Source organism: Procambarus clarkii, chromosome 25 (assembly GCF_040958095.1).
Source record: "Procambarus clarkii isolate CNS0578487 chromosome 25, FALCON_Pclarkii_2.0, whole genome shotgun sequence".
In the NCBI taxonomy this organism is placed as follows: Eukaryota; Metazoa; Arthropoda; class Malacostraca; order Decapoda; family Cambaridae; genus Procambarus; species Procambarus clarkii.
Genome location: NC_091174.1, coordinates 47,672,149 through 47,698,338, shown reverse-complemented (window position 1 = coordinate 47,698,338; position 26,190 = coordinate 47,672,149). Strand labels below are relative to the sequence as shown.

Sequence of the window (26,190 nt, the reverse complement as noted above, 5' to 3'; positions counted from 1 at the left end):
CCTGTAACTCCAGCCCCCCTCAACTAGGAGGGGGGTTGGTGCTGGAACTGTAGCTCCAGCCCCCTCTACTGGCAGGGGTTGGATCTGAACCTGTAGCTCCCGCCCCCCTCTACTGGCAGGGGTTTGGTGCTGGACATGTATCCAGCCCCCCTCTACTGACAGGAGGTTGGTGCTGGACCTCTAGATCCAGCCCCCCTCTACTGGCAGGGTGTTGGTGCTTGACCTGTAGCTCCAGCCCCCCTCTACTGGCAGGAGGTTGGTGCTGGACCTGTAGCTCTAGCCCCCCCCTCTACTGGCAGGGGTTGGTGTAGCTGCCCTGTAGGTGCAGCCCCCTCTACGGGCAGGGTGGGGTTGGTCCTGGACCTGTAACTCCAGCCCCCCTCTACTGGCAGGGGGTTGGTGCTGGACCTGTAGCTCCAGCCCTCCTCTACTGGCAGGGGGTTGATGCTGGACCTATAGCTCCAGCCCCCCTCTACTGGCAGGGGGATGGTGCTGGACCTGTAGCTCCAGCCCCCCCTCTATTGGCATGGGGTTGGTCCTGGACCTGTAGCTCCAGCCCCCCTCTACTAGCAGGGGTTGGTGCTGGACCTGTAGCTCTAGCTCCCCTCTACTGGCAGGGGGTAGGTGCTGGACCTGTAGCGGCAGCCCCCTCTACGGGCAGGGTGGGGTTGGTCCTGAACCTGTAACTCCAGCCCCTCTATTGGCAGGGGGTTGGTGATAGACCTGTAGCTCCAGCCACACTCTAATGGCAGGGGGTTGGTGCTGGACCTGTAGCTCCAGCCCCGTCTACTGGCAGGGGGTTGGTGCTGGACCTGTAGTTCCAGACCTCCCCCCCCTTTAGTGGCAGGGGGTTGGTGCTGGACCTGAAACTCCAGCCCCCCCTCTACTGGAAGGAGGTTGGTTCTGGACCTGTAGCTCAGTCCCCTTCTACTGGCAGGGGGTTGGTGCTGGACCTGTAGCTCCAGCCCCCCTCTACTGGCAGGGGATTGGTGCTGGACCTGCAGCTCCAGCACCCCCCCCCCTTACTGGCAGGGGGTTAGTGTTGGATGTGTTGACCCAGCCCCCCTCTACTGGCAGGGGATGCTGCTGGACCTGTAGCTCCAGCCCCCCTCTACTGGCAGGGGGTTGGTGCTGGACCTGTAGCTCCAGCCCCTCCTCTACTGGAATGGGGTTGGTTCTGGACCTGTAGCTCTAGTCCCCTTCTACTGGCAGGGGGTTGGTGCTGGACCTGTAGCTCCAGCCCCCCTCTAACCGCGGGGGGTTGGGGCTGGCCTTATAGCTCCAGCCCTCCTCTACTGGCAGGGGGTTGATGCTGGACCTATAGCTCAAGCCCCCTCTCTACTGGCAAGGGGTTGGTGCTGGACCTGTAGCTCCAGGCCCCTCTCCAGGCAGGGGGTTCCTGCTAGACCTGAAGCTCTAGGCCCCCCCCCCCACCTCTACTGGCAGGGGGTTGGAGATGGACCTGTAGCTCCAGCCATCCTCTATAGCCAGGGGGTTGGCCCTGAATCTGTAGCTCCACTCCGCCCTCTACTGGCAGGGGGTTGGTGTTGGACCAGAACACCCCCTCTACTGGCCCTTCTGCCAGTAGAGGGGGCTCAAGCCCCCCTCTACTGGCAGGGGGTTGGCCCTGAATCTGTAGCTCAAGCCCCCTCTACTGGCAGGGGGGTTGATGCTGGACCTGTAGCTCTAGCCCCGCCTTTTACTGGCAGGGGGTTGGTGCTGGACCTGTAGCTGCAGCCCCCTCTATGGGCAGGGTGGGGTTGGTTCTGAACCTGTAACTCCAAACCCCCTCTACTGGCAGGGGATGGTGCTGGACCTGTAGCTCCAGCCCCCCCTCTACTAAGAGGGGGGTTGGTGCTGGAACTGTAGCTCCAGCCCCCCCTCTACTGGCAGGGGGTTGGTGCTGGACCTGTAGCTCCAGGCCCCCTCTACTGGTAGGGGGGTGGTCATGGACCTGTAGGTCCAGCCCCCCCCCCTCCCTCTTCTGGCAAGGGGTTGGTGCTGGACCTGCAGCTCCAGCCCACCCCTCTACTGGCAGGGGGTTGGTGCTGGACCTGTAGCTCCAGCCCCCCCCCCTCTACTGGCAGGGGGTTGGTGCTGGACCTGTAGCTCCAGCCCCCCCCCCCACTCTACTGGCAGGGGGTTGTGCTTGACCTGCAGCTCCAGCCTCCTCTACAGGAAGGGGGATGGTGCTGGACCTGTAGCTCCAGCCCCCCTCTACTGGCAGGGGGTTGATGCTGGATCTATAGCTCAAGCCCGCTCTCTACTGGCAGGGGGTTGGTGCTGGACCTGTAGCTCCAGGCCCCTCTCCAGGCAGGGGGTTCCTGCTTGACCTGAAGCTCTAGGCCCCCCCACCTCAACTGGCAGGGGGTTGGTGCTGGACCTTTAACTCCAGCCTTCCTCTACTGGCAGGGGGTTGGCCCTGAATCTGTAGCTCCAGCCCCCTCTACTGGCAGGGGGTTGGTGCTGGACCTGTAGTTCCAGACCTCCCCCCCCCCCTCTACTGGCCGGGGGTTGGTGCTGGACCTGAAACTCCAGCCTCCTCTACTGGCAGGGGGTTGATGCTGGACCTATAGCTCCAGCCCCCCTCTACTGGCAGGGGGGGTTGGTGTTGGACCTATAGCTCCAGCCCCCCACTACAGGCAGGGGGTTGGTGCTGGACCTGTAGCTCCAGCCTCCCCCCTCTACTGGCAGGGGGTTGGAGCTGGACCTGTAGCTCCAGCCCCCCCCTCTACTGGCAGGGGGTTGGTAGTGGACCTGTAGCTCCAGGCCCCCTCTACTGGCAGGAGGTTGGTGCTGGACCTGTAGCTCCAGCCCCACTCTACTGGCAGGGGGTTGGTGCTGGACCTATAGCTCCAGCCCCCCTCTACTGGCAGGGGGGGTTGGTGTTGGACCTGTAGCTCCAGCCCCCCTCTATTGGCATGGGGTTGGTCCTGGACCTATAGCTCCAGCCCCACTCTACTGGCAGGGGGTAGGTGCTGGACCTGTAGCGGCAGCCCCCTCTACGGGCAGGGTGGGGTTGGTCCTGAACCTGTAACTCCAGCCCCCTTCTATTGGCAGGGGGTTGGTGATATACCTGTAGCTCCAGCCACACTCTACTGGCAGGGGGTTGGTGCTGGACCTGTAGCTCCAGCCCCCGTCTACTGGCAGGGGGTTGGTGCTGGACCTGTAGTTCCAGACCTCCCCCCCTTTAGTGGCAGGGGGTTGGTGCTGGACCTGAAACTCCAGCCCCCCCCCCCACTGGAAGGGGGTTGGTTCTGGACCTGTAGCTCCAGTCCCCTTCTACTAGCAGGGGGTTGGTGCTGGACCTGTAGCTCCAGCCCCCCTCTACTGGCAGGGGATTGGTGCTGGACCTGCAGCTCCAGCACCCCCCCACCCTCTACTGGCAGGGGGTTGGTGTTGGATGTGTTGACCCAGCCCCCCTCTAGTGGCAGGGGATGCTGCTGGACCTGTAGCTCCAGCCCCCCTCTACTGGCAGACGGTAGGTGCTGGACCTGTAGGTCCAGCCCCCCTCTACTGGCAGGGGGTTGGTGCTGGACCTGTGGCTCTAGTCCCCTTCTACTGGCAGGGGGTTGGTGCTGGACCTGTAGCTCCAGCCCCCCTCTACTAGCGGGGGGTTGGGGCTGGCCTTATAGCTCCAGCCCTCCTCTACTGGCAGGGGGTTGGTGCTGGACCTGTAGCTCCAGCCCCCCTCTACTGGCAGGGGGTTGGTGCTGGACCTGTAGCTCCAGCCCCCCTCTACTGGCAGGGGGTTGGTGCTGGACCTGTAGCTCCAGCCCACCTCTACCGGCAGGGGGGGGGGGGTTGGAGCTGGACCTGTAGCTCCAGCCTCCCCCCTCTACAGGCAGGGGGTTGGTGCTGGACCTGTAGCTCCAGCCTCCCCCCTCTACTGGCAGGGGGTTGGAGCTGGACCTGTAGCTCCAGCCCCCCCCTCTACTGGCAGGGGGTTGGTAGTGGACCTGTAGCTCCAGGCCCCCTCCACTGGCAGGAGGTTGGTGCTGGACCTGTAGCTCCAGCCCCACTCTACTGGCAGGGGGTTGGTGCTGGACCTGTCGCTCCAGCCCCCCTCTACTGGCAGGGATTTGGTGCTTCACCTGTAGCTCCACCCCCCCTCTGCTGGCAGGGGGTTGGCCCTGAATCTGTAGCTCTAGCCCCCCTCTACTGGCAGGGGGTTGGTCCTGGACCTGTAGCTCCAGCCTCCCCCCTCTACTGGCAGGGGATTGGTGCTGGACCTGTAGCTCCAGCCCCCTCTACTGGCAGGGGGTTGGTGCTGAACCTGTAGCTTCAGCTCCCTTTTACTGGCAGGGGGTTGACCCTGGATCTGTAGCGCCAGCCCTCCCCTCTACTGGCAGGGGGTTGGTCCTGGAAATGAAGACTCCAGCCCCCCTCTACCGGCAGAGGGTTGATGCTGGACCTGTAACTCCAGCCCCCTTCTACTGGCAGGGGGATGGTGCTGAACCTGCAGTTCCTTCCCCCTCTCTACTGGCAGAGGGTTGGTGCTGGACCTGTAGCTCTAGCTCCCCTCTACTGGCAGGGGGTTGGCCCTGAATCTGTAGCTCCAGCCCCCTCTCCTGGCAGGGGATTGGTGCTGGACCTGTAGCTCCAGCCCCCTCTACTGGCACCGGGTTGATGCTGGACCTGTAGCTCCAGCCCCCTCTACTGGCAGGGGGCAGTTGGTCCTGGACCTGTAGGTCCAGCCCCCCCCCCCTCCCTCTTCTGGCAAGGGGTTGGTGCTGAACCTGTAGATCCAGCCCCCCCCCTCTACTGGCAGGGGGTTGGTGCTGGACCTGTAGCTCCAGCCCCCCCCCCCCTCTACTGGCAGGGGGTTGGTGCTGAACCTGTAGCTCCAGCCCCCTCTACTGGCAGTGGGTTGGTGCTTGACCTGTAGCTCCAGCCTCCTCTACTGGCAGGGGGATGGTGCTGGACCTGTAGCTCCAGCCCCCCTCTACTGGCAGAGGGTTGATGCTGGACCTATAGCTCAAGCCCCCTCTCTACTGGCAGGGGGTTGGTGCTGGACCTGTAGCTCCAGGCAGGGGGTTCCTGCTAGACCTGAAGCTCTAGGCCCCCCCCACCTCTACTGGCAGGGGGTTGGAGATGGACCTGTAGCTCCAGCCATCCTCTATAGCCAGGGGGTTGGCCCTGAATCTGTAGCTCCAGCCCCCTCTACTGGCAGGGGGTTGATGCTGGACCTGTAGCTCTAGCCCCGCCTTTTACTGGCAGGGGGTTGGTGCTGGACCTGTAGCTGCAGCCCCCTCTACGGGCAGGGTGGGTAGGTCCTGAACCTGTAACTCCAACCCCCCTCTACTGGCAGGGAGATGGTGCTGGACCTGTAGCTCCAGCCCCCTTCTACTGGCAGGGGGTTGGTGCTGGACCTGTAACTCCAGCCCTCCTCTACTAGTAGGGGGGTTGGTGCTGGAACTGTAGCTCAAGCTCCGCTCTACTGGCAGGGAGTTGGCGCTGGATCTGGAGCTCCAGCCTCCCTCTACTGGCAGAAGGTTGGTGCTGAACCTGCAGTTCCTTCCCCCCCTCTACTGGCAGGGGGTTGATGCTGGACCTATAGCTCCAGCCCCCCTCTACTGGCAGGGGGGATGGTGCTGGACCTGTAGCTCCAGCCCCCCTCTATTGGCATGGGGTTGATCCTGGAACCTGTAGCTCCAGCCCCCGTCTACTAGCAGGGGGTTGGTGCTGGACCTGTAGCTCTAGCTCCCCTCTACTGGCAGGGGGTTGGCCCTGAATCTGTAGCTCCAGCCCTCTCTACTGGCAGGGGTTGGTGCTGGACCTGTAGCTGCAGCCCCCTCTTCGGGCAGGGCGGGGTTGGTCCTGGACCTGTAACCCCAGCCCCCCTCTACTGGCAGGGGGTTGGTGCTAGACCTGTAGCTCCAGCCACACTCTACTGGCAGGGGGTTGGCCCTGAATCTGTAGCTCCAGCCCTCTCTACTGGCAGGGGGTTGGTGCTGGACCTGTAGCTCCAGCCCCCCTCTACTGGCAGGGGGTTGGTACTGGACCTGTAGCTCCAGTCCGCCTCTACTGGCAGGGGGTTGGTGCTGGACCTGTAGCTCCAGTCCCCTCTACTGGAAGAGGGTTGGTGCTGGATCTGTAGCTCAAGCCCCCTTCTACTGGAAGAGGGTTGGTGCTGGATCTATAGCTCCACCCCCCTCTACTGGCAGGGGGTAGGTGCTGCACCTGTAGCTCCAGCCCCGCCCCCCCCCCCTCTACTGGCAGGAGATTGGTGCTGGACCTGTAGATCCAGCCCCCCTCTACTGGCAGGGGGGGGGTTCTCCTGCATCTGTAGCTAAAGCACTCCTCTACTGGCAGGGGGTTGGCCCTGGATCTGTAGCTCCAGCCCCCCTCTACTGGCAGGGGGTTGATGCTGGACCTATAGCTCAAGCCCGCTCTCTACTGGCAGGGGGTTCCTGCTTGACCTGAATCTCTAGGCCCCTCTCCACCCACACCTCCACTGGCAGGGGGTTGGTGCTGGACCTTTAGCTCCAGCCTTCCTCTACTGGCAGCGGGTTGGCCCTGAATCTGTAGCTCCAGCCCCCTCTACTGGCAGGGGGTTGACCCTGAATCTGTAGCTCCAGCCCCCTCTACTGGCAGGGGGTTGGTGCTGGACCTGTAGCTCCAGCCCCCCTCTACTAGCGGGGGGTTGGTGCTGGCCTTATAGCTCAAGCCCTCCTCTACTGGCAGGGGGTTGATGCTGGACCTGTAGCTCTAGCCGCGCCTTTTACAGGCAGGGGCCGGGTTGGTGCTGGACCTGTAGCTGCAGCCCCCACTACAAGCAGGGTGGGGTTGGTCCTGAACCTGTAACTCCAACCCCCCTCTATTGGCAGGGGGATGGTGCTGGACCTGTAGCTCCAGCCCCCTTCTACTAACAGGGGGTTGGTGCTGGACCTGTAACTCCAGCCCCCCCCTCTACTAGGAGGGGGGTTGGTGCTGGAACTGTAGCTCCGGCCCCCCTCTACTGGCAGGGGGTTGGATCTGAACCTGTAGCTCCAGCCCCCCTCTACTGGCAGGGGTTTGGTGCTGGACCTGTAGCTCCAGCCCCCCTCTACTGACAGGAGGTTGGTGCTGGACCTCTAGATCCAGCCCCCCCTCTACTGGCAGGGTGTTGGTGCTTGACCTGTAGCTCCAGCCCCCCTCTACTGGCAGGAGGTTGGTGCTGGACCTGTAGCTCTTGCCCCACCCTCTACTGGCAGGGGGTTGGTGTAGCTGCCCTGTAGCTGCAGCCCCCTCTACGGGCAGGGTGGGGTTGGTCCTGGACCTGTATCTCCAGACCCCCTCTACTGGCAGGGGGATGGTGCTGGACCTGTAGCTCCAGCCCCCCTCTATTGGCATGGGGTTGGTCCTGGACCTGTAGCTCCAGCCCCCCTCTACTAGCAGGGGGTTGGTGCTGGACCTGTAGATCTAGCTCCCCTCTACTGGCAGGCGGTAGGTGCTGGACCTGTAGCGGCAGCCCCCTCTACGGGCAGGGTGGGGTTGCTCCTGAACCTGTAACTCCAGCCCCTCTCTATTGGCAGGGGGTTGGTGATAGACCTGTAGCTCCAGCCACACTCTAATGGCAGGGGGTTGGTGCTGGACCTGTAGCTCCAGCCCCCGTCTACTGGTAGGGGGTTGGTGCTGGACCTGTAGTTCCAGACCTCCCCCCCTTTTGTGGCAGGGGGTTGGTGCTGGACCTGTAGTTCCAGACCTCCCCCCCTTTAGTGGCAGGGGGTTGGTGCTGGATCTGTAGCGCCAGCCCTCCCCTCTACTGGCAGGGGGTTGGTCCTGGAAATGAAGACTCCAGCCCCCCTCTACCGGCAGAGGGTTGATGCTGGACCTGTAACTCCAGCCCCCTTCTACTGGCAGGGGGATGGTGCTGAACCTGCAGTTCCTTCCCCCTCTCTACTGGCAGAGGGTTGGTGCTGGACCTGTAGCTCTAGCTCCCCTCTACTGGCAGGGGGTTGGCCCTGAATCTGTAGCTCCAGCCCCCTCTCCTGGCAGGGGATTGGTGCTGGACCTGTAGCTCCAGCCCCCTCTACTGGCACCGGGTTGATGCTGGACCTGTAGCTCCAGCCCCCTCTACTGGCAGGGGGCAGTTGGTCCTGGACCTGTAGGTCCAGCCCCCCCCCCCCCCCCTCCCTCTTCTGGCAAGGGGTTGGTGCTGAACCTATAGATCCAGCCCCCCCCCCTCTACTGGCAGGGGGTTGGTGCTGGACCTGTAGCTCCAGCCCCCCCCCTCTACTGGCAGGGGGTTGGTGCTGAACCTGTAGCTCCAGCCCCCTCTACTGGCAGTGGGTTGGTGCTTGACCTGTAGCTCCAGCCTCCTCTACTGGCAGGGGGATGGTGCTGGACCTGTAGCTCCAGCCCCCCTCTACTGGCAGAGGGTTGATGCTGGACCTATAGCTCAAGCCCCCTCTCTACTGGCAGGGGGTTGGTGCTGGACCTGTAGCTCCAGGCAGGGGGTTCCTGCTAGACCTGAAGCTCTAGGCCCCCCCCCCACCTCTACTGGCAGGGGGTTGGAGATGGACCTGTAGCTCCAGCCATCCTCTATAGCCAGGGGGTTGGCCCTGAATCTGTAGCTCCAGCCCCCTCTACTGGCAGGGGGTTGATGCTGGACCTGTAGCTCTAGCCCCGCCTTTTACTGGCAGGGGGTTGGTGCTGGACCTGTAGCTGCAGCCCCCTCTACGGGCAGGGTGGGTAGGTCCTGAACCTGTAACTCCAACCCCCCTCTACTGGCAGGGAGATGGTGCTGGACCTGTAGCTCCAGCCCCCTTCTACTGGCAGGGGGTTGGTGCTGGACCTGTAACTCCAGCCCTCCTCTACTAGTAGGGGGGTTGGTGCTGGAACTGTAGCTCAAGCTCCGCTCTACTGGCAGGGAGTTGGCGCTGGATCTGGAGCTCCAGCCTCCCTCTACTGGCAGAAGGTTGGTGCTGAACCTGCAGTTCCTTCCCCCCCTCTACTGGCAGGGGGTTGGCCCTGAATCTGTAGCTCCAGCCCCCCTCTACTGGCAGGAGGTTGGTGCTGGACCTGTAGATCCAGACCTCCTCTACTGGCAGGGGGTTGATGCTGGACCTATAGCTCCAGCCCCCCTCTACTGGCAGGGGGGATGGTGCTGGACCTGTAGCTCCAGCCCCCCTCTATTGGCATGGGGTTGATCCTGGACCTGTAGCTCCAGCCCCCGTCTACTAGCAGGGGGTTGGTGCTGGACCTGTAGCTCTAGCTCCCCTCTACTGGCAGGGGGTTGGCCCTGAATCTGTAGCTCCAGCCCTCTCTACTGGCAGGGGTTGGTGCTGGACCTGTAGCTGCAGCCCCCTCTTCGGGCAGGGCGGGGTTGGTCCTGGACCTGTAACCCCAGCCCCCCTCTACTGGCAGGGGGTTGGTGCTAGACCTGTAGCTCCAGCCACACTCTACTGGCAGGGGGTTGGCCCTGAATCTGTAGCTCCAGCCCTCTCTACTGGCAGGGGGTTGGTGCTGGACCTGTAGCTCCAGCCCCCCTCTACTGGCAGGGGGTTGGTACTGGACCTGTAGCTCCAGTCCGCCTCTACTGGCAGGGGGTTGGTGCTGGACCTGTAGCTCCAGTCCCCTCTACTGGAAGAGGGTTGGTGCTGGATCTGTAGCTCAAGCCCCCTTCTACTGGAAGAGGGTTGGTGCTGGATCTATAGCTCCACCCCCCTCTACTGGCAGGGGGTAGGTGCTGCACCTGTAGCTCCAGCCCCGCCCCCCCCCTCTACTGGCAGGAGATTGGTGCTGGACCTGTAGATCCAGCCCCCCTCTACTGGCAGGGGGGGGGTTCTCCTGCATCTGTAGCTAAAGCACTCCTCTACTGGCAGGGGGTTGGCCCTGGATCTGTAGCTCCAGCCCCCCTCTACTGGCAGGGGGTTGATGCTGGACCTATAGCTCAAGCCCGCTCTCAACTGGCAGGGGGTTCCTGCTTGACCTGAATCTCTAGGCCCCTCTCCACCCACACCTCCACTGGCAGGGGGTTGGTGCTGGACCTTTAGCTCCAGCCTTCCTCTACTGGCAGCAGGTTGGCCCTGAATCTGTAGCTCCAGCCCCCTCTACTGGCAGGGGGTTGACCCTGAATCTGTAGCTCCAGCCCCCTCTACTGGCAGGGGGTTGGTGCTGGACCTGTAGCTCCAGCCCCCCTCTACTAGCGGGGGGTTGGTGCTGGCCTTATAGCTCAAGCCCTCCTCTACTGGCAGGGGGTTGATGCTGGACCTGTAGCTCTAGCCGCGCCTTTTACAGGCAGGGGCCGGGTTGGTGCTGGACCTGTAGCTGCAGCCCCCACTACAAGCAGGGTGGGGTTGGTCCTGAACCTGTAACTCCAACCCCCCTCTATTGGCAGGGGGATGGTGCTGGACCTGTAGCTCCAGCCCCCTTCTACTAACAGGGGGTTGGTGCTGGACCTGTAACTCCAGCCCCCCCCTCTACTAGGAGGGGGGTTGGTGCTGGAACTGTAGCTCCGGCCCCCCTCTACTGGCAGGGGGTTGGATCTGAACCTGTAGCTCCAGCCCCCCTCTACTGGCAGGGGTTTGGTGCTGGACCTGTAGCTCCAGCCCCCCTCTACTGACAGGAGGTTGGTGCTGGACCTCTAGATCCAGCCCCCCCTCTACAGGCAGGGTGTTGGTGCTTGACCTGTAGCTCCAGCCCCCCTCTACTGGCAGGAGGTTGGTGCTGGACCTGTAGCTCTTGCCCCACCCTCTACTGGCAGGGGGTTGGTGTAGCTGCCCTGTAGCTGCAGCCCCCTCTACGGGCAGGGTGGGGTTGGTCCTGGACCTGTAACTCCAGACCCCCTCTACTGGCAGGGGGATGGTGCTGGACCTGTAGCTCCAGCCCCCCCTCTATTGGCATGGGGTTGGTCCTGGACCTGTAGCTCCAGCCCCCCTCTACTAGCAGGGGGTTGGTGCTGGACCTGTAGATCTAGCTCCCCTCTACTGGCAGGCGGTAGGTGCTGGACCTGTAGCGGCAGCCCCCTCTACGGGCAGGGTGGGGTTGCTCCTGAACCTGTAACTCCAGCCCCTCTCTATTGGCAGGGGGTTGGTGATAGACCTGTAGCTCCAGCCACACTCTAATGGCAGGGGGTTGGTGCTGGACCTGTAGCTCCAGCCCCCGTCTACTGGTAGGGGGTTGGTGCTGGACCTGTAGTTCCAGACCTCCCCCCCTTTAGTGGCAGGGGGTTGGTGCTGGACCTGTAGTTCCAGACCTCCCCCCCTTTAGTGGCAGGGGGTTGGTGCTGGACCTGAAACTCCAGCCCCTCCTCTACTGGAAGGGGGTTGGTTCTGGACCTGTAGCTCCAGTCCCCTTCTACTGGCAGGGGGTTGGTGCTGGACCTGTAGCTCCAGGCCCCTCTCCAGGCAGGGGGTTCCTGCTAGACCTGAAGCTCTAGGCCCCCCCCCCCAACCTCTACTGGCAGGGGGTTGGAGATAGACCTGTAGCTCCAGCCATCCTCTATAGCCAGGGGGTTGGCCCTGAATCTGTAGCTCCACTCCGCCCTCTATTGGCAGGGGGTTGGTGTTGGACCTTTAGCTCCAGCCCCCCTCTACTGGCAGGGGGTTGGCCCTGAATCTGTAGCTCAAGCCCCCTCTACTGGCAGGGGGTTGATGCTGGACCATTAGCTCTAGCCCCGCCTTTTACTGGCAGGGGGTTGGTGCTGGACCTGTAGCTGCAGCCCCCTCTATGGGCAGGGTGGGGTTGGTCCTGAACCTGTAACTCCAACCCCCCTCTACTGGCAGGGGGATGGTGCTGGACCTGTAGCTCCAGCCCCCCTCTACTAAGAGGGGGGTTGGTGCTGGAACTGTAGCTCCAGCCCCCCCCCTCTACTGGCAGGGGGTTGGTGCTGAACCTGTAGCTCCAGGCCCCCTCTACTGGTAGGGGGTCGGTGCTGGACCTGCAGCTACTTCCCCCCACTACTGGCAGGGGGTTGGTGCTGGACCTGTAGCTCCAGCCCCCCTCTACTGGCAGGGGGTTGGATCTGAACCTGTAGCTCCAGCCCCCCTCTACTGGCAGGGGTTTGGTGCTGGACCTGTAGCTCCAGCCCCCCTCTACTGGCAGGGGGTTGGATCTGAACCTGTAGCTCCAGCCCCCCTCTACTGGCAGGGGGATGGATCTGAACCTGTAGCTCCAGCCCCCCTCTACTGGCAGGGGTTTGGTGCTGGACCTGTAGCTCCAGCCCCCTCTACTGACAGGAGGGTGGTGCTGGACCTCTAGATCCAGCCCCCCTCTACTGGCAGGGTGTTGGTGCTTGACTTGTAGCTCCAGCCCCCCTCTACTGGCAGGAGGTTGGTGCTGGACCTGTAGCTCTAGCCCCCCCATCTACTGGCAGGGGGTTGGTGTAGCTGCCCTGTAGCTGCAGCCCCCTCTACGGGCAGGATGGGGTTGGTCCTGGACCTGTAACTCCAGCCCCCCTCTACTGGCAGGGGGTTGGTGCTGGACCTGTAGCTCCGGCCCTCCTCTACTGGCAGGGGGTTGATGCTGGACCTATAGCTCCAGCCCCCCTCTACTGGCTGGGGGATAGTGCTGGACCTGTAGCTCCAGCCCCCCCCCCTCTATTGGCATGGGGTTGGTCCTGGACCTGTAGCTCCAGCCCCCCTCTACTAGCAGGGGGTTGGTGCTGGACCTGTAGCTCTAGCTCCCCTCTACTGGCAGGCGGTAGGTGCTGGACCTGTATCGGCAGCCCCCTCTACGGGCAGGGTGGGGTTGGTCCTGAACCTGTAACTCCAGCCCCCCTCTATTGGCAGGGCGTTGGTGATAGACCTGTAGCTCCAGCCACACTCTAATGGCAGGGGGTTGGTGCTGGACCTGTAGCTCCAGCCCCCGTCTACTGGCAGGGGGTTGGTGCTGGACCTGTAGTTCCAGACCTCCCCCCCCTTTAGTGGCAGGGGGTTGGTGCTGGACCTGAAACTCCAGCCCCCCTCTACTGGCAGGGGATTGGTGCTGGACCTGCAGCTCCAGCACCCCCCCCCCCTCTACTGGCAGGGGGTTGGTGTTGGATGTGTTGACCCAGCCCCCCTCTACTGGCAGGGGATGCTGCTGGACCTGTAGCTCCAGCCCCCCTCTACTGGCAGGGGGTTGGTGCTGGACCTGAAGCTCCAGCCCCTCTACTGGAATGAGGTTGGTTCTGGACCTGTAGCTCTAGTCTCCTTCTACTGGCAGGGGGTTGGTGCTGGACCTGTAGCTTCAGCCCCCCTCTACTAGCGGGGGGTTGGTGCTGGCCTTATAGCTCAAGCCCTCCTCTACTGGCAGGGGGTTGATGCTGGACCTGTAGCTCCAGCCCCCCTCTACTAGCGGGGGGTTGGGGCTGGGCTTATAGCTCAAGCCCTCCTCTACTGGCAGGGGGTTGATGCTGGACCTATAGCTCAAGCCCCCTCTCTACTGGCAAGGGGTTGGTGCTGGACCTGTAGCTCCAGGCCCCTCTCCAGGCAGGGGGTTCCTGCTAGACCTGAAGCTCTAGGCCCCCCCCCCACCTCTACTGGCAGGGTGTTGGAGATGGACCTGTAGCTCCAGCCATCCTCTATAGCCAGGGGGTTGGCCCTGAATCTGTAGCTCCACTCCGCCCTCTACTGGCAGGGGGTTGGCCCTGAATCTGTAGCTCAAGCCCTCCTCTACTGGCAGGGGGTTGATGCTGGACCTGTAGCTCCAGCCCCCCCCCACTCTACTGGCAGGGGGTTGTGCTTGACCTGCAGCTCCAGCCTCCTCTACATGAAGGGGGATGGTGCTGGACCTGTAGCTCCAGCCCCCCTCTACTGGCAGGGGGTTGATGCTGGACCTATAGCTCAAGCCCGCTCTCTACTGGCAGGGGGTTGGTGCTGGACCTGTAGCTCCAGGCCCCTCTCCAGGGAGGGGGTTCCTGCTTGACCTGAAGCTCTAGGCACCCCCCCCCCCACCTCTACTGGCAGGGGGTTGGTGCTGGACCTTTAGCTCCAGCCTTCCTCTACTGGCAGGGGGTTGGCCCTGAATCTGTAGCTCCAGCCCCCTCTACTGGCAGCGGGTTGATGCTGGACCTGTAGCTCTAGCCGCGCCTTTTACAGGCAGGGGGTTGGTGCTGGACCTGTAGCTGCAGCCCCCATGTGGGCAGGGTGGGGTTGGTCCTGAACCTGTAACTCCAACCCCCCTCTATTGGCAGGGGGATGGTGCTGGACCTGTAGCTCCAGCCCCCTTCTACTAACAAGGGGTTGGTGCTGGACCTGTAACTCCAGCCCCACTCAACGACGAGGGGGGTTGGTGCTGGAACTGTAGCTCCAGCCCCCCTCTACTGGCAGGGGGTTGGATCTGAACCTGTAGCTCCAGCGCCCCTCTACTGGCAGGGGTTTGGTGCTGGACCTGTAGCTCCAGCCCCCCTCTACTGGCAGGAGGTTGGTGCTGGACCTCTAGATCCAGCCCCCCTCTACTGGCAGGGTGTTGGTGCTTGACCTGTAGCTCCAGCCCCCCTCTACTGGCAAGAGGTTGGTGCTGGACCTGTAGCTCTAGCCCCCCCCCCTCTACTGGCAGGGGGTTGGTGCTGGACCTGTAGCTGCAGTCCCCTCTACGGGCAGGGTGGGGTTGGTCCTGGACCTGTAGCTCCAGCATCCTCTACTGGCAGGGGGTTGATGCTGGACCTATAGCTCCAGCCCCCCTCTACTGGCAGGGGGGTTGGTGCTGGATCTGCTGCTCCAGCCCCCCTCTATTGGCATGGGGTTGGTCCTGGACCTATAGCTCCAGCCCCACTCTACTGGCAGGGGGTAGGTGCTGGACCTGTAGCGGCAGCCCCCTCTACGGGCAGGGTGGGGTTGGTCCTGAACCTGTAACTCCAGCCCCCCTCTACTGGCAGGGGGTTGGTGCTGGACCTGTAGCTCCAGCCCCCGTCTACTGGCAGGGGGTTGGTGCTGGACCTGTAGCTCCAGCCCCCCTCTACTGGCAGGAGGTTGGTGCTGGACCTGTAGCTCTAGCCCCCCCCCCTCTACTGGCAGGGGGTTGGTGCTGGACCTGTAGCTGAAGCCCCCTCTATGGGCAGGGTGGGGTTGGTCCTGGACCTGTAACTCCAGCCCCCCTCAATTGGCAGGGGGTTGGTGATATACCTGTAGCTCCAGCCACACTCTACTGGCAGGGGGTTGGTGCTGGACCTGTAGCTCCAGCCCCCGTCTACTGGCAGGGGGTTGGTGCTGGACCTGTAGTTCCAGACCTCCCCCCCCCCTTTAGTGGCAGGGGATTGGTGCTGGACCTGAAACTCCAGCCCCCCCTCTACTGGAAGGGGGTTGGTTCTGGACCTGTAGCTCCAGTCCCCTTCTACTGGCAGGGGGTTGGTGCTGGACCTTTAGCTCCAGCCTTCCTCTACTGGCAGGGGGTTGGCCCTGAATCTGTAGCTCCAGCCCCCTCTACTGGCAGGGGGTTGATGCTGGACCTGTAGCTCTAGCCGCGCCTTTTACAGGCAGGGGGTTGGTGCTGGACCTGTAGCTGCAGCCCCCACTACGGGCAGGGTGGGGTTGGTCCTGAACCTGTAACTCCAACCCCCCTCTATTGGCAGGGGGATGGTGCTGGACCTGTAGCTCCAGCCCCCTTCTACTAACAAGGGGTTGGTGCTGGACCTGTAACTCCAGCCCCACTCAACGATGAGGGGGGTTGGTGCTGGAACTGTAGCTCCAGCCCCCCTCTACTGGCAGGGGGTTGGATCTGAACCTGTAGCTCCAGCCCCCCTCTACTGGCAGGGGTTTGGTGCTGGACCTGTAGCTCCAGCCCCCCTCTACTGGCAGGAGGTTGGTGCTGGACCTCTAGATCCAGCCCCCCTCTACTGGCAGGGTGTTGGTGCTTGACCTGTAGCTCCAGCCCCCCTCTACTGGCAAGAGGTTGGTGCTGGACCTGTAGTTCTAGCCCCCCCCTCTACTGGCAGGGGGTTGGTGCTGGACCTGTAGCTGCAGTCCCCTCTACGGGCAGGGTGGGGTTGGTCCTGGACCTGTAACTCCAGCCCCCCTCTACTGGCAGGGGGTTGGTGCTGGACCTGTAGCTCCAGCCCCCCTCTACTGGCAGGGGGTTGGTGCTGGACCTGTAGCTCCAGCCCCCCTCTACTGGCAGGGGGTTGGTGCTTGACCTGCAGCTCCAGCCTCCTCTACTGGCAGGGGGTTGATGCTGGACCTATAGCTCCAACCCCCCTCTACTGGCAGGGGGGTTGGTGCTGGACCTGCAGCTCCAGCCCCCCTCTCTTGGCATGGGGTTGGTCCTGGACCTATAGCTCCAGCCCCACTCTACTGGCAGGGGGTAGGTGCTGGACCTGTAGCGGCAGCCCCCTCTATTGGCATGGGGTTGGTCCTGGACCTATAGCTCCAGCCCCACTCTACTGGCAGGGGGTAGGTGCTGGACCTGCAGCTCCAGCCCCCCTCTATTGGCATGGGGTTGGTCCTGGACCTATAGCTCCAGCACCACTCTACTGGCAGGGGGTAGGTGCTGGACCTGTAGCGGCAGCCCCCTCTACGGGCAGGGTGGGGTTGGTCCTGAACCTGTAACTCCAGCCCCCCTCTATTGGCAGGGGGTTGGTGATATACCTGTAGCTCCAGCCAAACTCTACTGGCAGGGGGTTGGTGCTGGACCTGTAGCTCCAGCCTCCGTCTACTGGCAGGGGGTTGGTGCTGGACCTGTAGTTCCAGACCTCCCCCCCTTTAGTGGCAGGGGGTTGGTGCTGGACCTGTAGTTCCAGACCTCCCCCCCCCCCTCTATTGGCAGGGGGTTGGTGATATACCTCTAGATCCAGCCCCCTCTACTGGCAGGGTGTTGGTGCTTGACCTGTAGCTCCAGCCCCCCACTCTACTGGCAGGAGGTTGGTGCTGGACCTGTAGCTCTAGCCCCCCCCCACTTCTGGCAGGGGGTTGGTGCTGGACCTGTAGCTGCAGCCCCCTCTACGGGCAGGGTGGGGTTGGTCCTGGACCTGTAACTCCAGCCCTCCTCTACTGGCAGGGGGTTGGTGCTGGACCTGTAGCTCCAGCCCCCCTCTACTGGCAGGGGGTTGGTGCTGGACCAGTAGCTCCAGCCTCCCTCTACTGGCAGGGGGTTGGTGCTTGACCTGCAGCTCCAGCCCCCCTCTACTGGCAGGGGTTTGGCCCTGGACCTGTAGCTCCAGCCCCCCTCTACTGGCAGGGGGTTGGCCCTGGACCTGTAGCTCCAGCCTTCCTTCTACTGGCAGGGGGTTGGTTCTGGACCTATAGCTCCAGCCCCCCTCTACTGGCAGGGGGTTGGCCCTGGACCTGTAGCTCCAGCCCCCCTCTACTGGCAGGGGGTTGGAGCTGGACCTGTAGCTCCAGCCATCCTCTACTGGCAGGGGGTTGGTTCTGGACCTGTAGCTCCAGCCCCCTTTACTGGCAGGGGGTTGGCCCTGGACCTGTAGCTCCAGCCTTCCCTCTACTGGCAGGGGGTTGGCACTGGACCTGTAGCTCCAGCCCCCTCTACTGGCAGGGGGTTGGCCCTGGACCTGTAGCTCCAGCCTTCCCTCTATTGGCAGGTGGTTGGTGCTGGACCTGTAGCTCCAGCCCCCCCTCTACTGGCAGAGGGGTGGTGCTGGACCTGTAGCTCAAGCCCCCCTCTACTGGCTTGGGGTTGGCGCTGGACCTGTAGCTCCAGCCCTCCTCTACTGGCAGGGGGTTGGTGCTGGACCTGTAGCTCCAGCCCCCCTCTACTGGCAGGGGTTTGGCCCTGGACCTGTAGCTCCAGCCCCCCTCTACTGGCAGAGGGTTGGTGCTGGACCTGAAGCTCCAGGACCCCTTCTACTGGCAGATGGTTGGTGCTGGACCTGTAGCTTCAGCCCTCCTCTACTGACAGGGGGTTGGTGCTGGCCCTATAGCTCCAGCCCTCTACTGGCAGGGGTTGGTGCAGGACTAGTAGTTCCAACCCCTCTCTACTGGCATGGGGTATGTGCTGGACCTGTAGCTCCAGCCACCCCTCTATTGGCAGAGGTTTCGTGCTGGACCTGTAGCTCCAGCCCCCCTCTACTGGCAGGGGGTTGGTGCTGGACCTGTTGCTCCAGCCCCTTTCTACTGGCAGGGGGTTGGTGCTGGTCCTGAAGCTCCAGCCATCCTCTACTGTCATGGGGGGGGGCGGTTTGATGCTGGACCTGTAGCTCCAGCCCCCCTCTACTGGCAGGGGATTAGTGCTGTACCTGAAGCTCCAGCCCCCCTCTACTGGCAGGGGGATGGTGCTGGATCTGTAGCTCCAGCCCCCCTCTATTGGCAGGGGGGGGGTGGTGCTGGACCTGTAGCTCCATCCCTCCTCTACTGGCAGGGGGTTGGTGTTGGACTTCCAGCTCTAGCCCCCCTCTACTGGCAAGGGGGTTGGCCCTGGACCTGTAGCTCCAGCCTTCCCTCTATTGGCAGGGGGTTGGTGCTGGACCTATAGCTCCAACCCCCCTCTACTGGCAGGAGGTTGGCCCTGGACCTGTAGCTCCAGCCTTCCCTCTAATGGCAGGGGGTTGGTACTGGACCTATAGCTCCAGCCCCCCTCTACTGGCAGGAGGTTGGCCCTGGACCTGTAGCTCCAGCCCCCCTCTACTGGCAGAGGGGTGGTGCTGGACCTGTAGCTCCAGCCCCCCTCTACTGGCAGGGGGTTGGCCCTGGACCTGTAGCTCCAGCTTTCCTTCTACTGGCAGGGGGTTGGTTCTGGACCTATAGCTCCAGCCCCCCTCTACTGGCAGGGGGTTGGCCCTGGACCTGTAGCTCCAGCCCCCCTCTACTGGCAGGGGGTTGGAGCTGGACCTGTAGCTCCAGCCATCCTCTACTGGCAGGGGGTTGGTGCTTGACGTGTAGCTCCAGCCCCCCTCTAATGGCAGGGGGTTGGTGCTGGACCTGTAGCTCCAGTCCCGCTCTACTGGTAGGGGGTTGGTGCAGGATCTGTAGCACCAGCCCCCTTTACTGGAAGGGGTTGGTGCTGGACCTGTAGCTCTAGCCCCCTCTACTGGAAGGGGGTTGGTGCTTGACGTGTAGCTCCAGCCCCCCTCTATTGGCAGGGGGTTGGTGCTGGACCTGTAGCTCCAGCCCCCCTCAACTGGCAGGGGGTTGGTGCAGGACCTGTAGTTCCAGCCCCCCTCTACTGGCAGGGGGTTGGTGCTGCACCTGTAGCTCCAGCCCCCCTCTACTGGCAGGGGGTTGGTGTTGGACTTGTAGCTCCAGACCCCTCTACTGGCAGGATGGGGGGGGGGGGTTGGTGCTGGACCTGTAGCTCCAGCCCTCCTCTACTGGCAGGGGTTTGGTGCTGGACCTGTAGCTCCAGCCCCCTCTACTGGCAGGATGGGGGGGGGGTGCTGGACCTGTAGCTCCAGCCCACCTCTACTGGCAGGGGGTTGGTGTGGGATCTGTAGCTCCAGCCCCCTCTACTGGCTGGATGGGGGGGGGGGGTTGGAGCTGGACCTGTAGCTCCAGCCTCCCCTCTACTGGCAGGGGGTTGGTGCTGGACCTGTAGCTCCAGCCCCCCTCTACTGGCAGGGGGTTGGTGTGGGATCTGTAGCTCCAGCCCCCTCTACTGGCAGGATGGGGGGGGGGGGGTTGGAGCTGGACCTGTAGCTCCAGCCTCCCCTCTACTGGCAGGGGGTTGGTGCTGGACCTGTAGCTCCAGCCCCCCTCTACTGGCAGGGGGTTGGTGTGGGATCTGTAGCTCCAGCCCCCTCTACTGGCAGGATGGGGGGGGGGGTTGGAGCTGGACCTGTAGCTCCAGCCTCCCCTCTACTGGCAGGGGGTTGGTGCTGGACCTGTAGCTCCAGCCTCCCCTCTACTGACAGGGGGTTGGTGCTGGACCTGTTGCTCCAGCCCCTTTCTACTGGCAGGGGGTTGGTGCTGGTCCTGAAGCTCCAGCCATCCTCTACTGGCAGGGGGGGGGGGTTTGATGCTGGACCTGCAGCTCCAGCCCCCTCTACTGGCAGGGGATTGGTGCTGTACCTGTAGCTCCAGCCCCCCTCTACTGGCAGGGGGATGGTGCTGGATCTGTAGCTCCAGCCCCCCCTCTATTGGCAGGGGGGGGGTGGTGCTGGACCTGTAGCTCCATCCCTCCTCTACTGGCAGGGGGTTGGTGTTGGACTTCCAGCTCTAGCCCCCCTCTACTGGCAAGGGGGTTGGCCCTGGACCTGTAGCTCCAGCCTTCCCTCTATTGGCAGGGGGTTGGTGCTGGACCTATAGCTCCAACCCCCCTCTACTGGCAGGAGGTTGGCCCTGGACCTGTAGCTCCAGCCTTCCCTCTAATGGCAGGGGGTTGGTACTGGACCTATAGCTCCAGCCCCCCTCTACTGGCAGGAGGTTGGCCCTGGACCTGTAGCTCCAGCCCCCCTCTACTGGCAGAGGGGTGGTGCTGGACCTGTAGCTCCAGCCCCCCTCTACTGGCAGGGGTTTGGCCCTGGACCTGTAGCTCCAGCCTTCCTTCTACTGGCAGGGGGTTGGCCCTGGACCTGTAGCTCCAGCCCCCCTCTACTGGCAGGAGGTTGGAGCTGGACCTGTAGCTCCAGCCATCCTCTACTGGCAGGGGGTTGGTTCTGGACCTGTAGCTCCAGCCCCCTTTACTGGCAGGGGGTTGGCCCTAGACCTGTAGCTCCAGCCTTCCCTCTACTGGCAGGGGGTTGGCGCTGGACCTGTAGCTCCAGCCCCCTCTACTGGCAGGGGGTTGGCCCTGGACCTGTAGCTCCAGCCTTCCCTCTATTGGCAGGTGGTTGGTGCTGGACCTGTAGCTCCAGCCCCCCCTCTACTGGCAGAGGGGTGGTGCTGGACCTGTAGCTCAAGCCCCCCTCTACTGGCTTGGGGTTGGCGCTGGACCTGTAGCTCCAGCCCTCCTCTACTGGCAGGGGTTTGGTGCTGGACCTGTAGCTCCAGCCCCCCTCTACTGGCAGAGGGTTGGTGCTGGACCTGAAGCTCCAGGACCCCTTCTACTGGCAGATGGTTGGTGCTGGACCTATAGCTCCAGCCCCCCTCTACTGGCAGGAGGTTGGCCCTGGACCTGTAGCTCCAGCCCCCCTCTACTGGCAGAGGGGTGGTGCTGGACCTGTAGCTCCAGCCCCCCTCTACTGGCAGGGGGTTGGCCCTGGACCTGTAGCTCCAGCCTTCCTTCTACTGGCAGGGGGTTGGTTCTGGACCTATAGCTCCAGCCCCCCTCTACTGGCAGGGGGTTGGCCCTGGACCTGTAGCTCCAGCCCCCCTCTACTGGCAGGGGGTTGGAGCTGGACCTGTAGCTCCAGCCATCCTCTACTGGCAGGGGGTTGGTGCTGGACCTGTAGCTCCAGCCCCCCCTCTACTGGCAGCGAATTGGTGCTGGACCTGTAGCTCCAGCCCCCCTCTACTGGCTGGGGGTTGGTGCTGGACCTGTAGCTCCTGCCCACCTCTACTGGCAGGGGGTTGGCGCTGGACCTGTAACTCCAGCCCTCCTCAACTGGCAGGGGGTTGGTTCTGGACCTGTAGCTCCAGCCTTCCCTCTACTGGCAGGGGGTTGGCCCTGGACCTGTAGCTCCAGCCTTCCCTCTACTGGCAGGGGGTTGGTGCTGGACCTGTAGTTCCAGCCCCCTCTACTGGCAGGGGGTTGGCCCTGGACCTGTAGCTCCAGCCTTCCCTCTATTGGCAGGTGGTTGGTGCTGGACCTGTAGCTCCAGCCCCCCCTCTACTGGCAGAGGGGTGGTGCTGGACCTGTAGCTCAAGCCCCCCTCTACTGGCTTGGGGTTGGCGCTGGACCTGTAGCTCCAGCCCTCCTCTACTGGCAGGGGGTTGGTGCTGGACCTGTAGCTCCAGCCCCCCTCTACTGGCAGAGGGTTGGTGCTGGACCTGAAGCTCCAGGACCCCTTCTACTGGCAGATGGTTGGTGCTGGACCTGTAGCTTCAGCCCTCCTCTACTGACAGGGGGTTGGTGCTGGCCCTATAGCTCCAGCCCTCCTCTACTGGCAGGGGTTGGTGCAGGACTAGTAGTTCCAACCCCTCTCTACTGGCATGGGGTATGTGCTGGACCTGTAGCTCCAGCCACCCCTCTACTGGCAAGGGGGTTGATTCTGTCCCTATAGCTCCAGCCCTCCTCTACTGGCCGGGGTTGGTGCAGGACTAGTAGTTCCAGCCCCCGTTTACTGGCAGGGGGTAGCTGCTTGACCTGTAGCTCCAGCCCCCCTCAACTGGAAGAGGGTTGGTGCTGGACCTGTAGCTCCAGCCCCCCTCTACTGGCAGGGGGTTAGTGCTGGACCAGTAGCTCCAGCCCCTCTCTACTGGCAGAGGGTTCGTGCTGGACCTGTAGCTCCAGCCTCCCTCTACTGGCAGGGGGTTGGTGCTGGACCAGTAGCACCAGCCCCCCCCCCCTCTACTGGCAGGGGGTTGGTGCTGGATCTGCAGCTCCAGCCTCCCCCCCTCTACTGGGAGGGGGTTGGTGCTTGATGTGTAGCTCCAGCCCCCCCCCCCACCTCTACTGGCAGGGGGTTGGTGCTGGACCAGTAGCTCCAGCCCACCTCTACTGGAAGAGGGTTGGTGCTGGACCTATAGCTCCAGCCCCCCTCTACTGGCAGGGGGTAGGTGCTGGACCTGTAGCTCCAGCCCCCCTTTACTGGCAGGGGGTAGGTGCTGCACCTGTATCTCCTGCCCCCCCCCCTCTACTGGGAGGGGGTTGGTGCTTGACATGTAGCTCCAGCCCCCCTCTACTGGCAGGGGGTTGGTGCTGGACCTGTAGCTCCAGCCCCCCCTCTACTGGCTGGGGGTTGGTGCTGGATCTGTAGCTCCAGACCCCTCTACTGGCAGGGGGTTGGTGTTGGACTTGTAGCTCCAGCCCTGCTCTATTGGCAGGGGGTTGGTGCTGGACCTGTAGCTCCAGCCCCACACTACTGGCAAGGGGTGGGTGCTGGACCTGTAGTTCCAGCCCCCCTCTACTGGCAGGGGGTTGGTGCTGCACCTGTAGCTCCAGCCCCCCTCTACTGGCAGGGGGTCGGTGCAGGACCAGTAGCTCCAGCCCCCCCTCTACTGGCCGGGGGTTGGTGCTGGACCTGTAGCTCCAGCCCCCCCCCCCCTCTACTGGCAGGGGGTTGGTGCTGGACCAGCAGCTGCAGTCCCCCTCTACTGGCAGGGGGTTGGAGTTGTACCTGTAGCTCCAGCCCCCCCCCCCTCTACTGGCAGGGGGTTGGTGCTGGACCTGTAGCTCCAGCCCCCCTTTACTGGCAGTGGGTTGGTGCTGGACCTGTAGCTCCAGCCCCCCTTTACTGGCAGTGGGTTGGTGCTGGACCTGTAGCTCCAGCCCCCCTCTACTGGCAGGGGGGTTGGTGCTGGCTGTGTAGCTCCAGCCCCCCCTCTACTGGCAGGGGGTTGGTGCTGGACCTGTAGCTCCCGCCCCCCTTTCCTGGCAGTGGGTTGGTGCTGGACTTGTAGCTCCAGCCCCCCTCTACTGGCAGGGGGTTGGTGCTGGACCTGTAGCTCCAGCCCCCTCTACTGGCAGGGGTTGGTGCTTTACCTATAGCTCCTGCCCCCCCCCCTCTACTGGCAGGGGGTTCGTGCTGGACCTGTAGCTCCAGCCCCCTTCTACTGGCAGGGGGGTGGATGCTGGACCTATAGCTCCAGCCCCTCTCTACTGGCAGTGGGAGTTGGTGCTGGACCAGTAGTTTCATCCCCCCTTCTACTGGCAGGGGGTTGGTGTTGTACCTGTTGCTCCAGCCCCCCTCTACTGGCAGGGGATTGGTGCTGGACCTGTAGCTCCAGCCCCCCTTCTACTGGCAGGGGGTTGGTGCTGGACCTATAGCTCCTGCCCCCCTCTTCTACTGGCAGTGTGTTGGTGCTGGACCTGTAGCTCCAGCCCCCTCCCCCCCCATCCCTCTACTATCATGGGGTTGGTGCTGGCATTGTTGTGGAGTTCATTGGCAATTTTAAGGCTTCACTTTCTTCGTACCCAGCAGTGGTCTGATTTGGTTCGCTGTCTTACTGGATTCAACGTCCTCCCAGCGAGCATAAGAAATATTGCCGGAACAACCGTACACATCTTCAAGTGGAAACTAGATTGTTTCTCCTAAGGAGTGCTAGATCAACCGGGCTGTGGTGGATATGTGGGCCTGCGGGCCGCTCCAAGCAACAGCCTAGTGGACCAAACTCTCTCAAGTCAAGCATGGCTTCGGGCCGGGCTTGGGGAGTAGAACAACTCCCAGAACCCCATCAACCAGGTATCAACCAGGTACACTTTTTTGGAAAGGTTGGTGGAGTGTCTCCCGCTCTCTGCGCCTCTGTGAGGGGGAGCCAGGATCGCGGGTTCAATAGAGGATCACGGGTTCAATCACCATGCAGGACAGAAATGGTTAACATGTTTCCTGTTGCCTTTCACCTGTTGCCTCTGTTCACCAACCAGTAAATATTTATCCAGGAGTTAGGCAACTATTGTGGATTGTATGTTAAGGAAAGTCAGTAGTTGACCTTGGGGAACCCCGATAAACCTAAGAACAGGCTTCCTCTCCTCAAAACTCAACTCAATATCTTGTGGTATGACCTATGTGAGAAAATAAAAAACTTACTGTTAATTGCTTCTGGGGGATCTCTAAAGTGATTTCCTGAACTTTATCCATGATGCTGGAGGCTGAGTCTCCCAGGTGTACGGGGTCAGCTGTGGCACCTGTCTCTGTGGTCATCATCTCCAGGGCCTCCCTGATGGTCTCCTGCACCTGTCATTACCAACACAAACATTAATGGTGGAACCTGGACTATAATGAAGCATCAGGCTCTGAGTAAAGTAACTGGACTATAATGAAGCATCAGGCTCTGAGTAAAGTAACTGGACTATAATGAAGCATCAGGCTCTGAGTAAAGTAACTGGACTATAATGAAGCATCAGGCTCTGAGTAAAGTAACTGGACTATAATGAAGCATCAGGCACTGAGTAAAGTTACTGGACTATAATGAAGCATCAGGCTCTGAGTAAAGTAACTGGACTATAATGAAGTATCAGGCTCTGAGTAAAGTAACTGGACTATAATGAAGCATCAGGCTCTGAGTAAAGTAACTGGACTATAATGAAGCATCAGGCTCTGAGTAAAGTAACTGGACTATAATGAAGCATCAGGCTCTGAGTAAAGTAACTTTACTATATATAATGAAGCATCAGAATGAGTAAAGTAATTTGACAATATAAGTAATGTTTCTCTACACTGACCACAGTGTAGAGAAACACCAAGATGACAGTTGACTTTATTAATAACAATGTTTCAGGTGTTAGAGCAAAAAATTTCCTATATATAAAGTCAACTCTCATCTTGATGTGTCTCCATGTCAAAAGTGTTTATATAGAGGCAATACTACACTCAGTTGGGTGAGAACAATGTGACCTTCAGCAGCGTACCTTCACTGAGGTGTGGACAGTCTTGACATTTGGGAAGAGTTCCCGGCACTTCTGGAGCCAATCTTCTACCTTCATGCTGCACTCATCAGCTGTGCCTATGGTTGTGTAAACTTCCTGTGGGGTGTTGCCTGTGTCGAGGCTCCCCAACATGGCCTGCAGCTGAGTCTTCCCTTCCTCTCCTTGTGTTGTCATATTCACCACACTGGTATCCTCCAGTTCCAAGAGCTTCATTGCTGACTTGTTCTGCTCTACCAGAGCATAGAGTCTGTCCTGGAGCTGAAGGTGGCAAGTCTTCCAGTCCCCCAACTGCCCCCGGTACTCCCCCAGCTGGGACAGTACCTCTTCACAGCTAGTAATGAGGCTGCTGATGCTGCTCTTCTGCTCCTGCACCAGGGAATGTAACTTCTTTTTTACTGGTACAGTTTTCTTTTGTGTTAGCTGGATATCTTTCAGTTTCCTAACAAAAGCCTCCACAGCGTAGCTAATTGGGAACTGAGTAGCAGCTGTGGCAGCGTGCTGGGCACGGCAGTTGGGGCAGGTCAGTTGACCATTCTCGATAGCATTGTCAATACACTGGGAGCAGAATGTGTGGCCGCACGGCAGTGTACGAGGCCGTAGCTGATTGTCATCATAATCGTTATAACACACTGAACATTCCTCTGGCTTGTTATCCTGTGGAAAGAATATTTGGTTACGCTATACGTATTATTACAGTACAGTGTCACCTCGAAAAAAAGTAATATTACAGTGCAGGTACTTTTTTTACTAATAGTAATTATATAATATTTACATACATTTTTTGTATTAGCTATTCTAGAGCAGAGTTAATATTACTGACAGATTAACATATCCACAGAAGGGCCAATATTTTTTATAAATATATCCCGGAATATAGGATAATATTTTTAGGTAACATATTGCAGCAGTAGGGCTGCTTGTAAGCCGTAC

At 61.5% G+C, this 26,190-nt stretch overlaps 1 protein-coding gene across 1 annotated transcript in view; it reads right to left on the bottom strand.

Annotated features, from left to right (window-relative positions):
- The window catches only part of LOC123750105 (uncharacterized), a 76,137-nt gene that overhangs the window by 10,837 nt on the left and 39,110 nt on the right, over window positions 1–26,190 (bottom strand). Inside the window, exons 3-4 of the mRNA XM_069331130.1 lie at window positions 25,243–25,914; window positions 24,422–24,568 (exon numbers count right to left, since the gene is read on the bottom strand). Coding sequence (XP_069187231.1) covers window positions 24,422–24,568; window positions 25,243–25,914 — 819 coding nt within the window. The remainder of the gene's footprint in view (window positions 1–24,421; window positions 24,569–25,242; window positions 25,915–26,190) is intronic.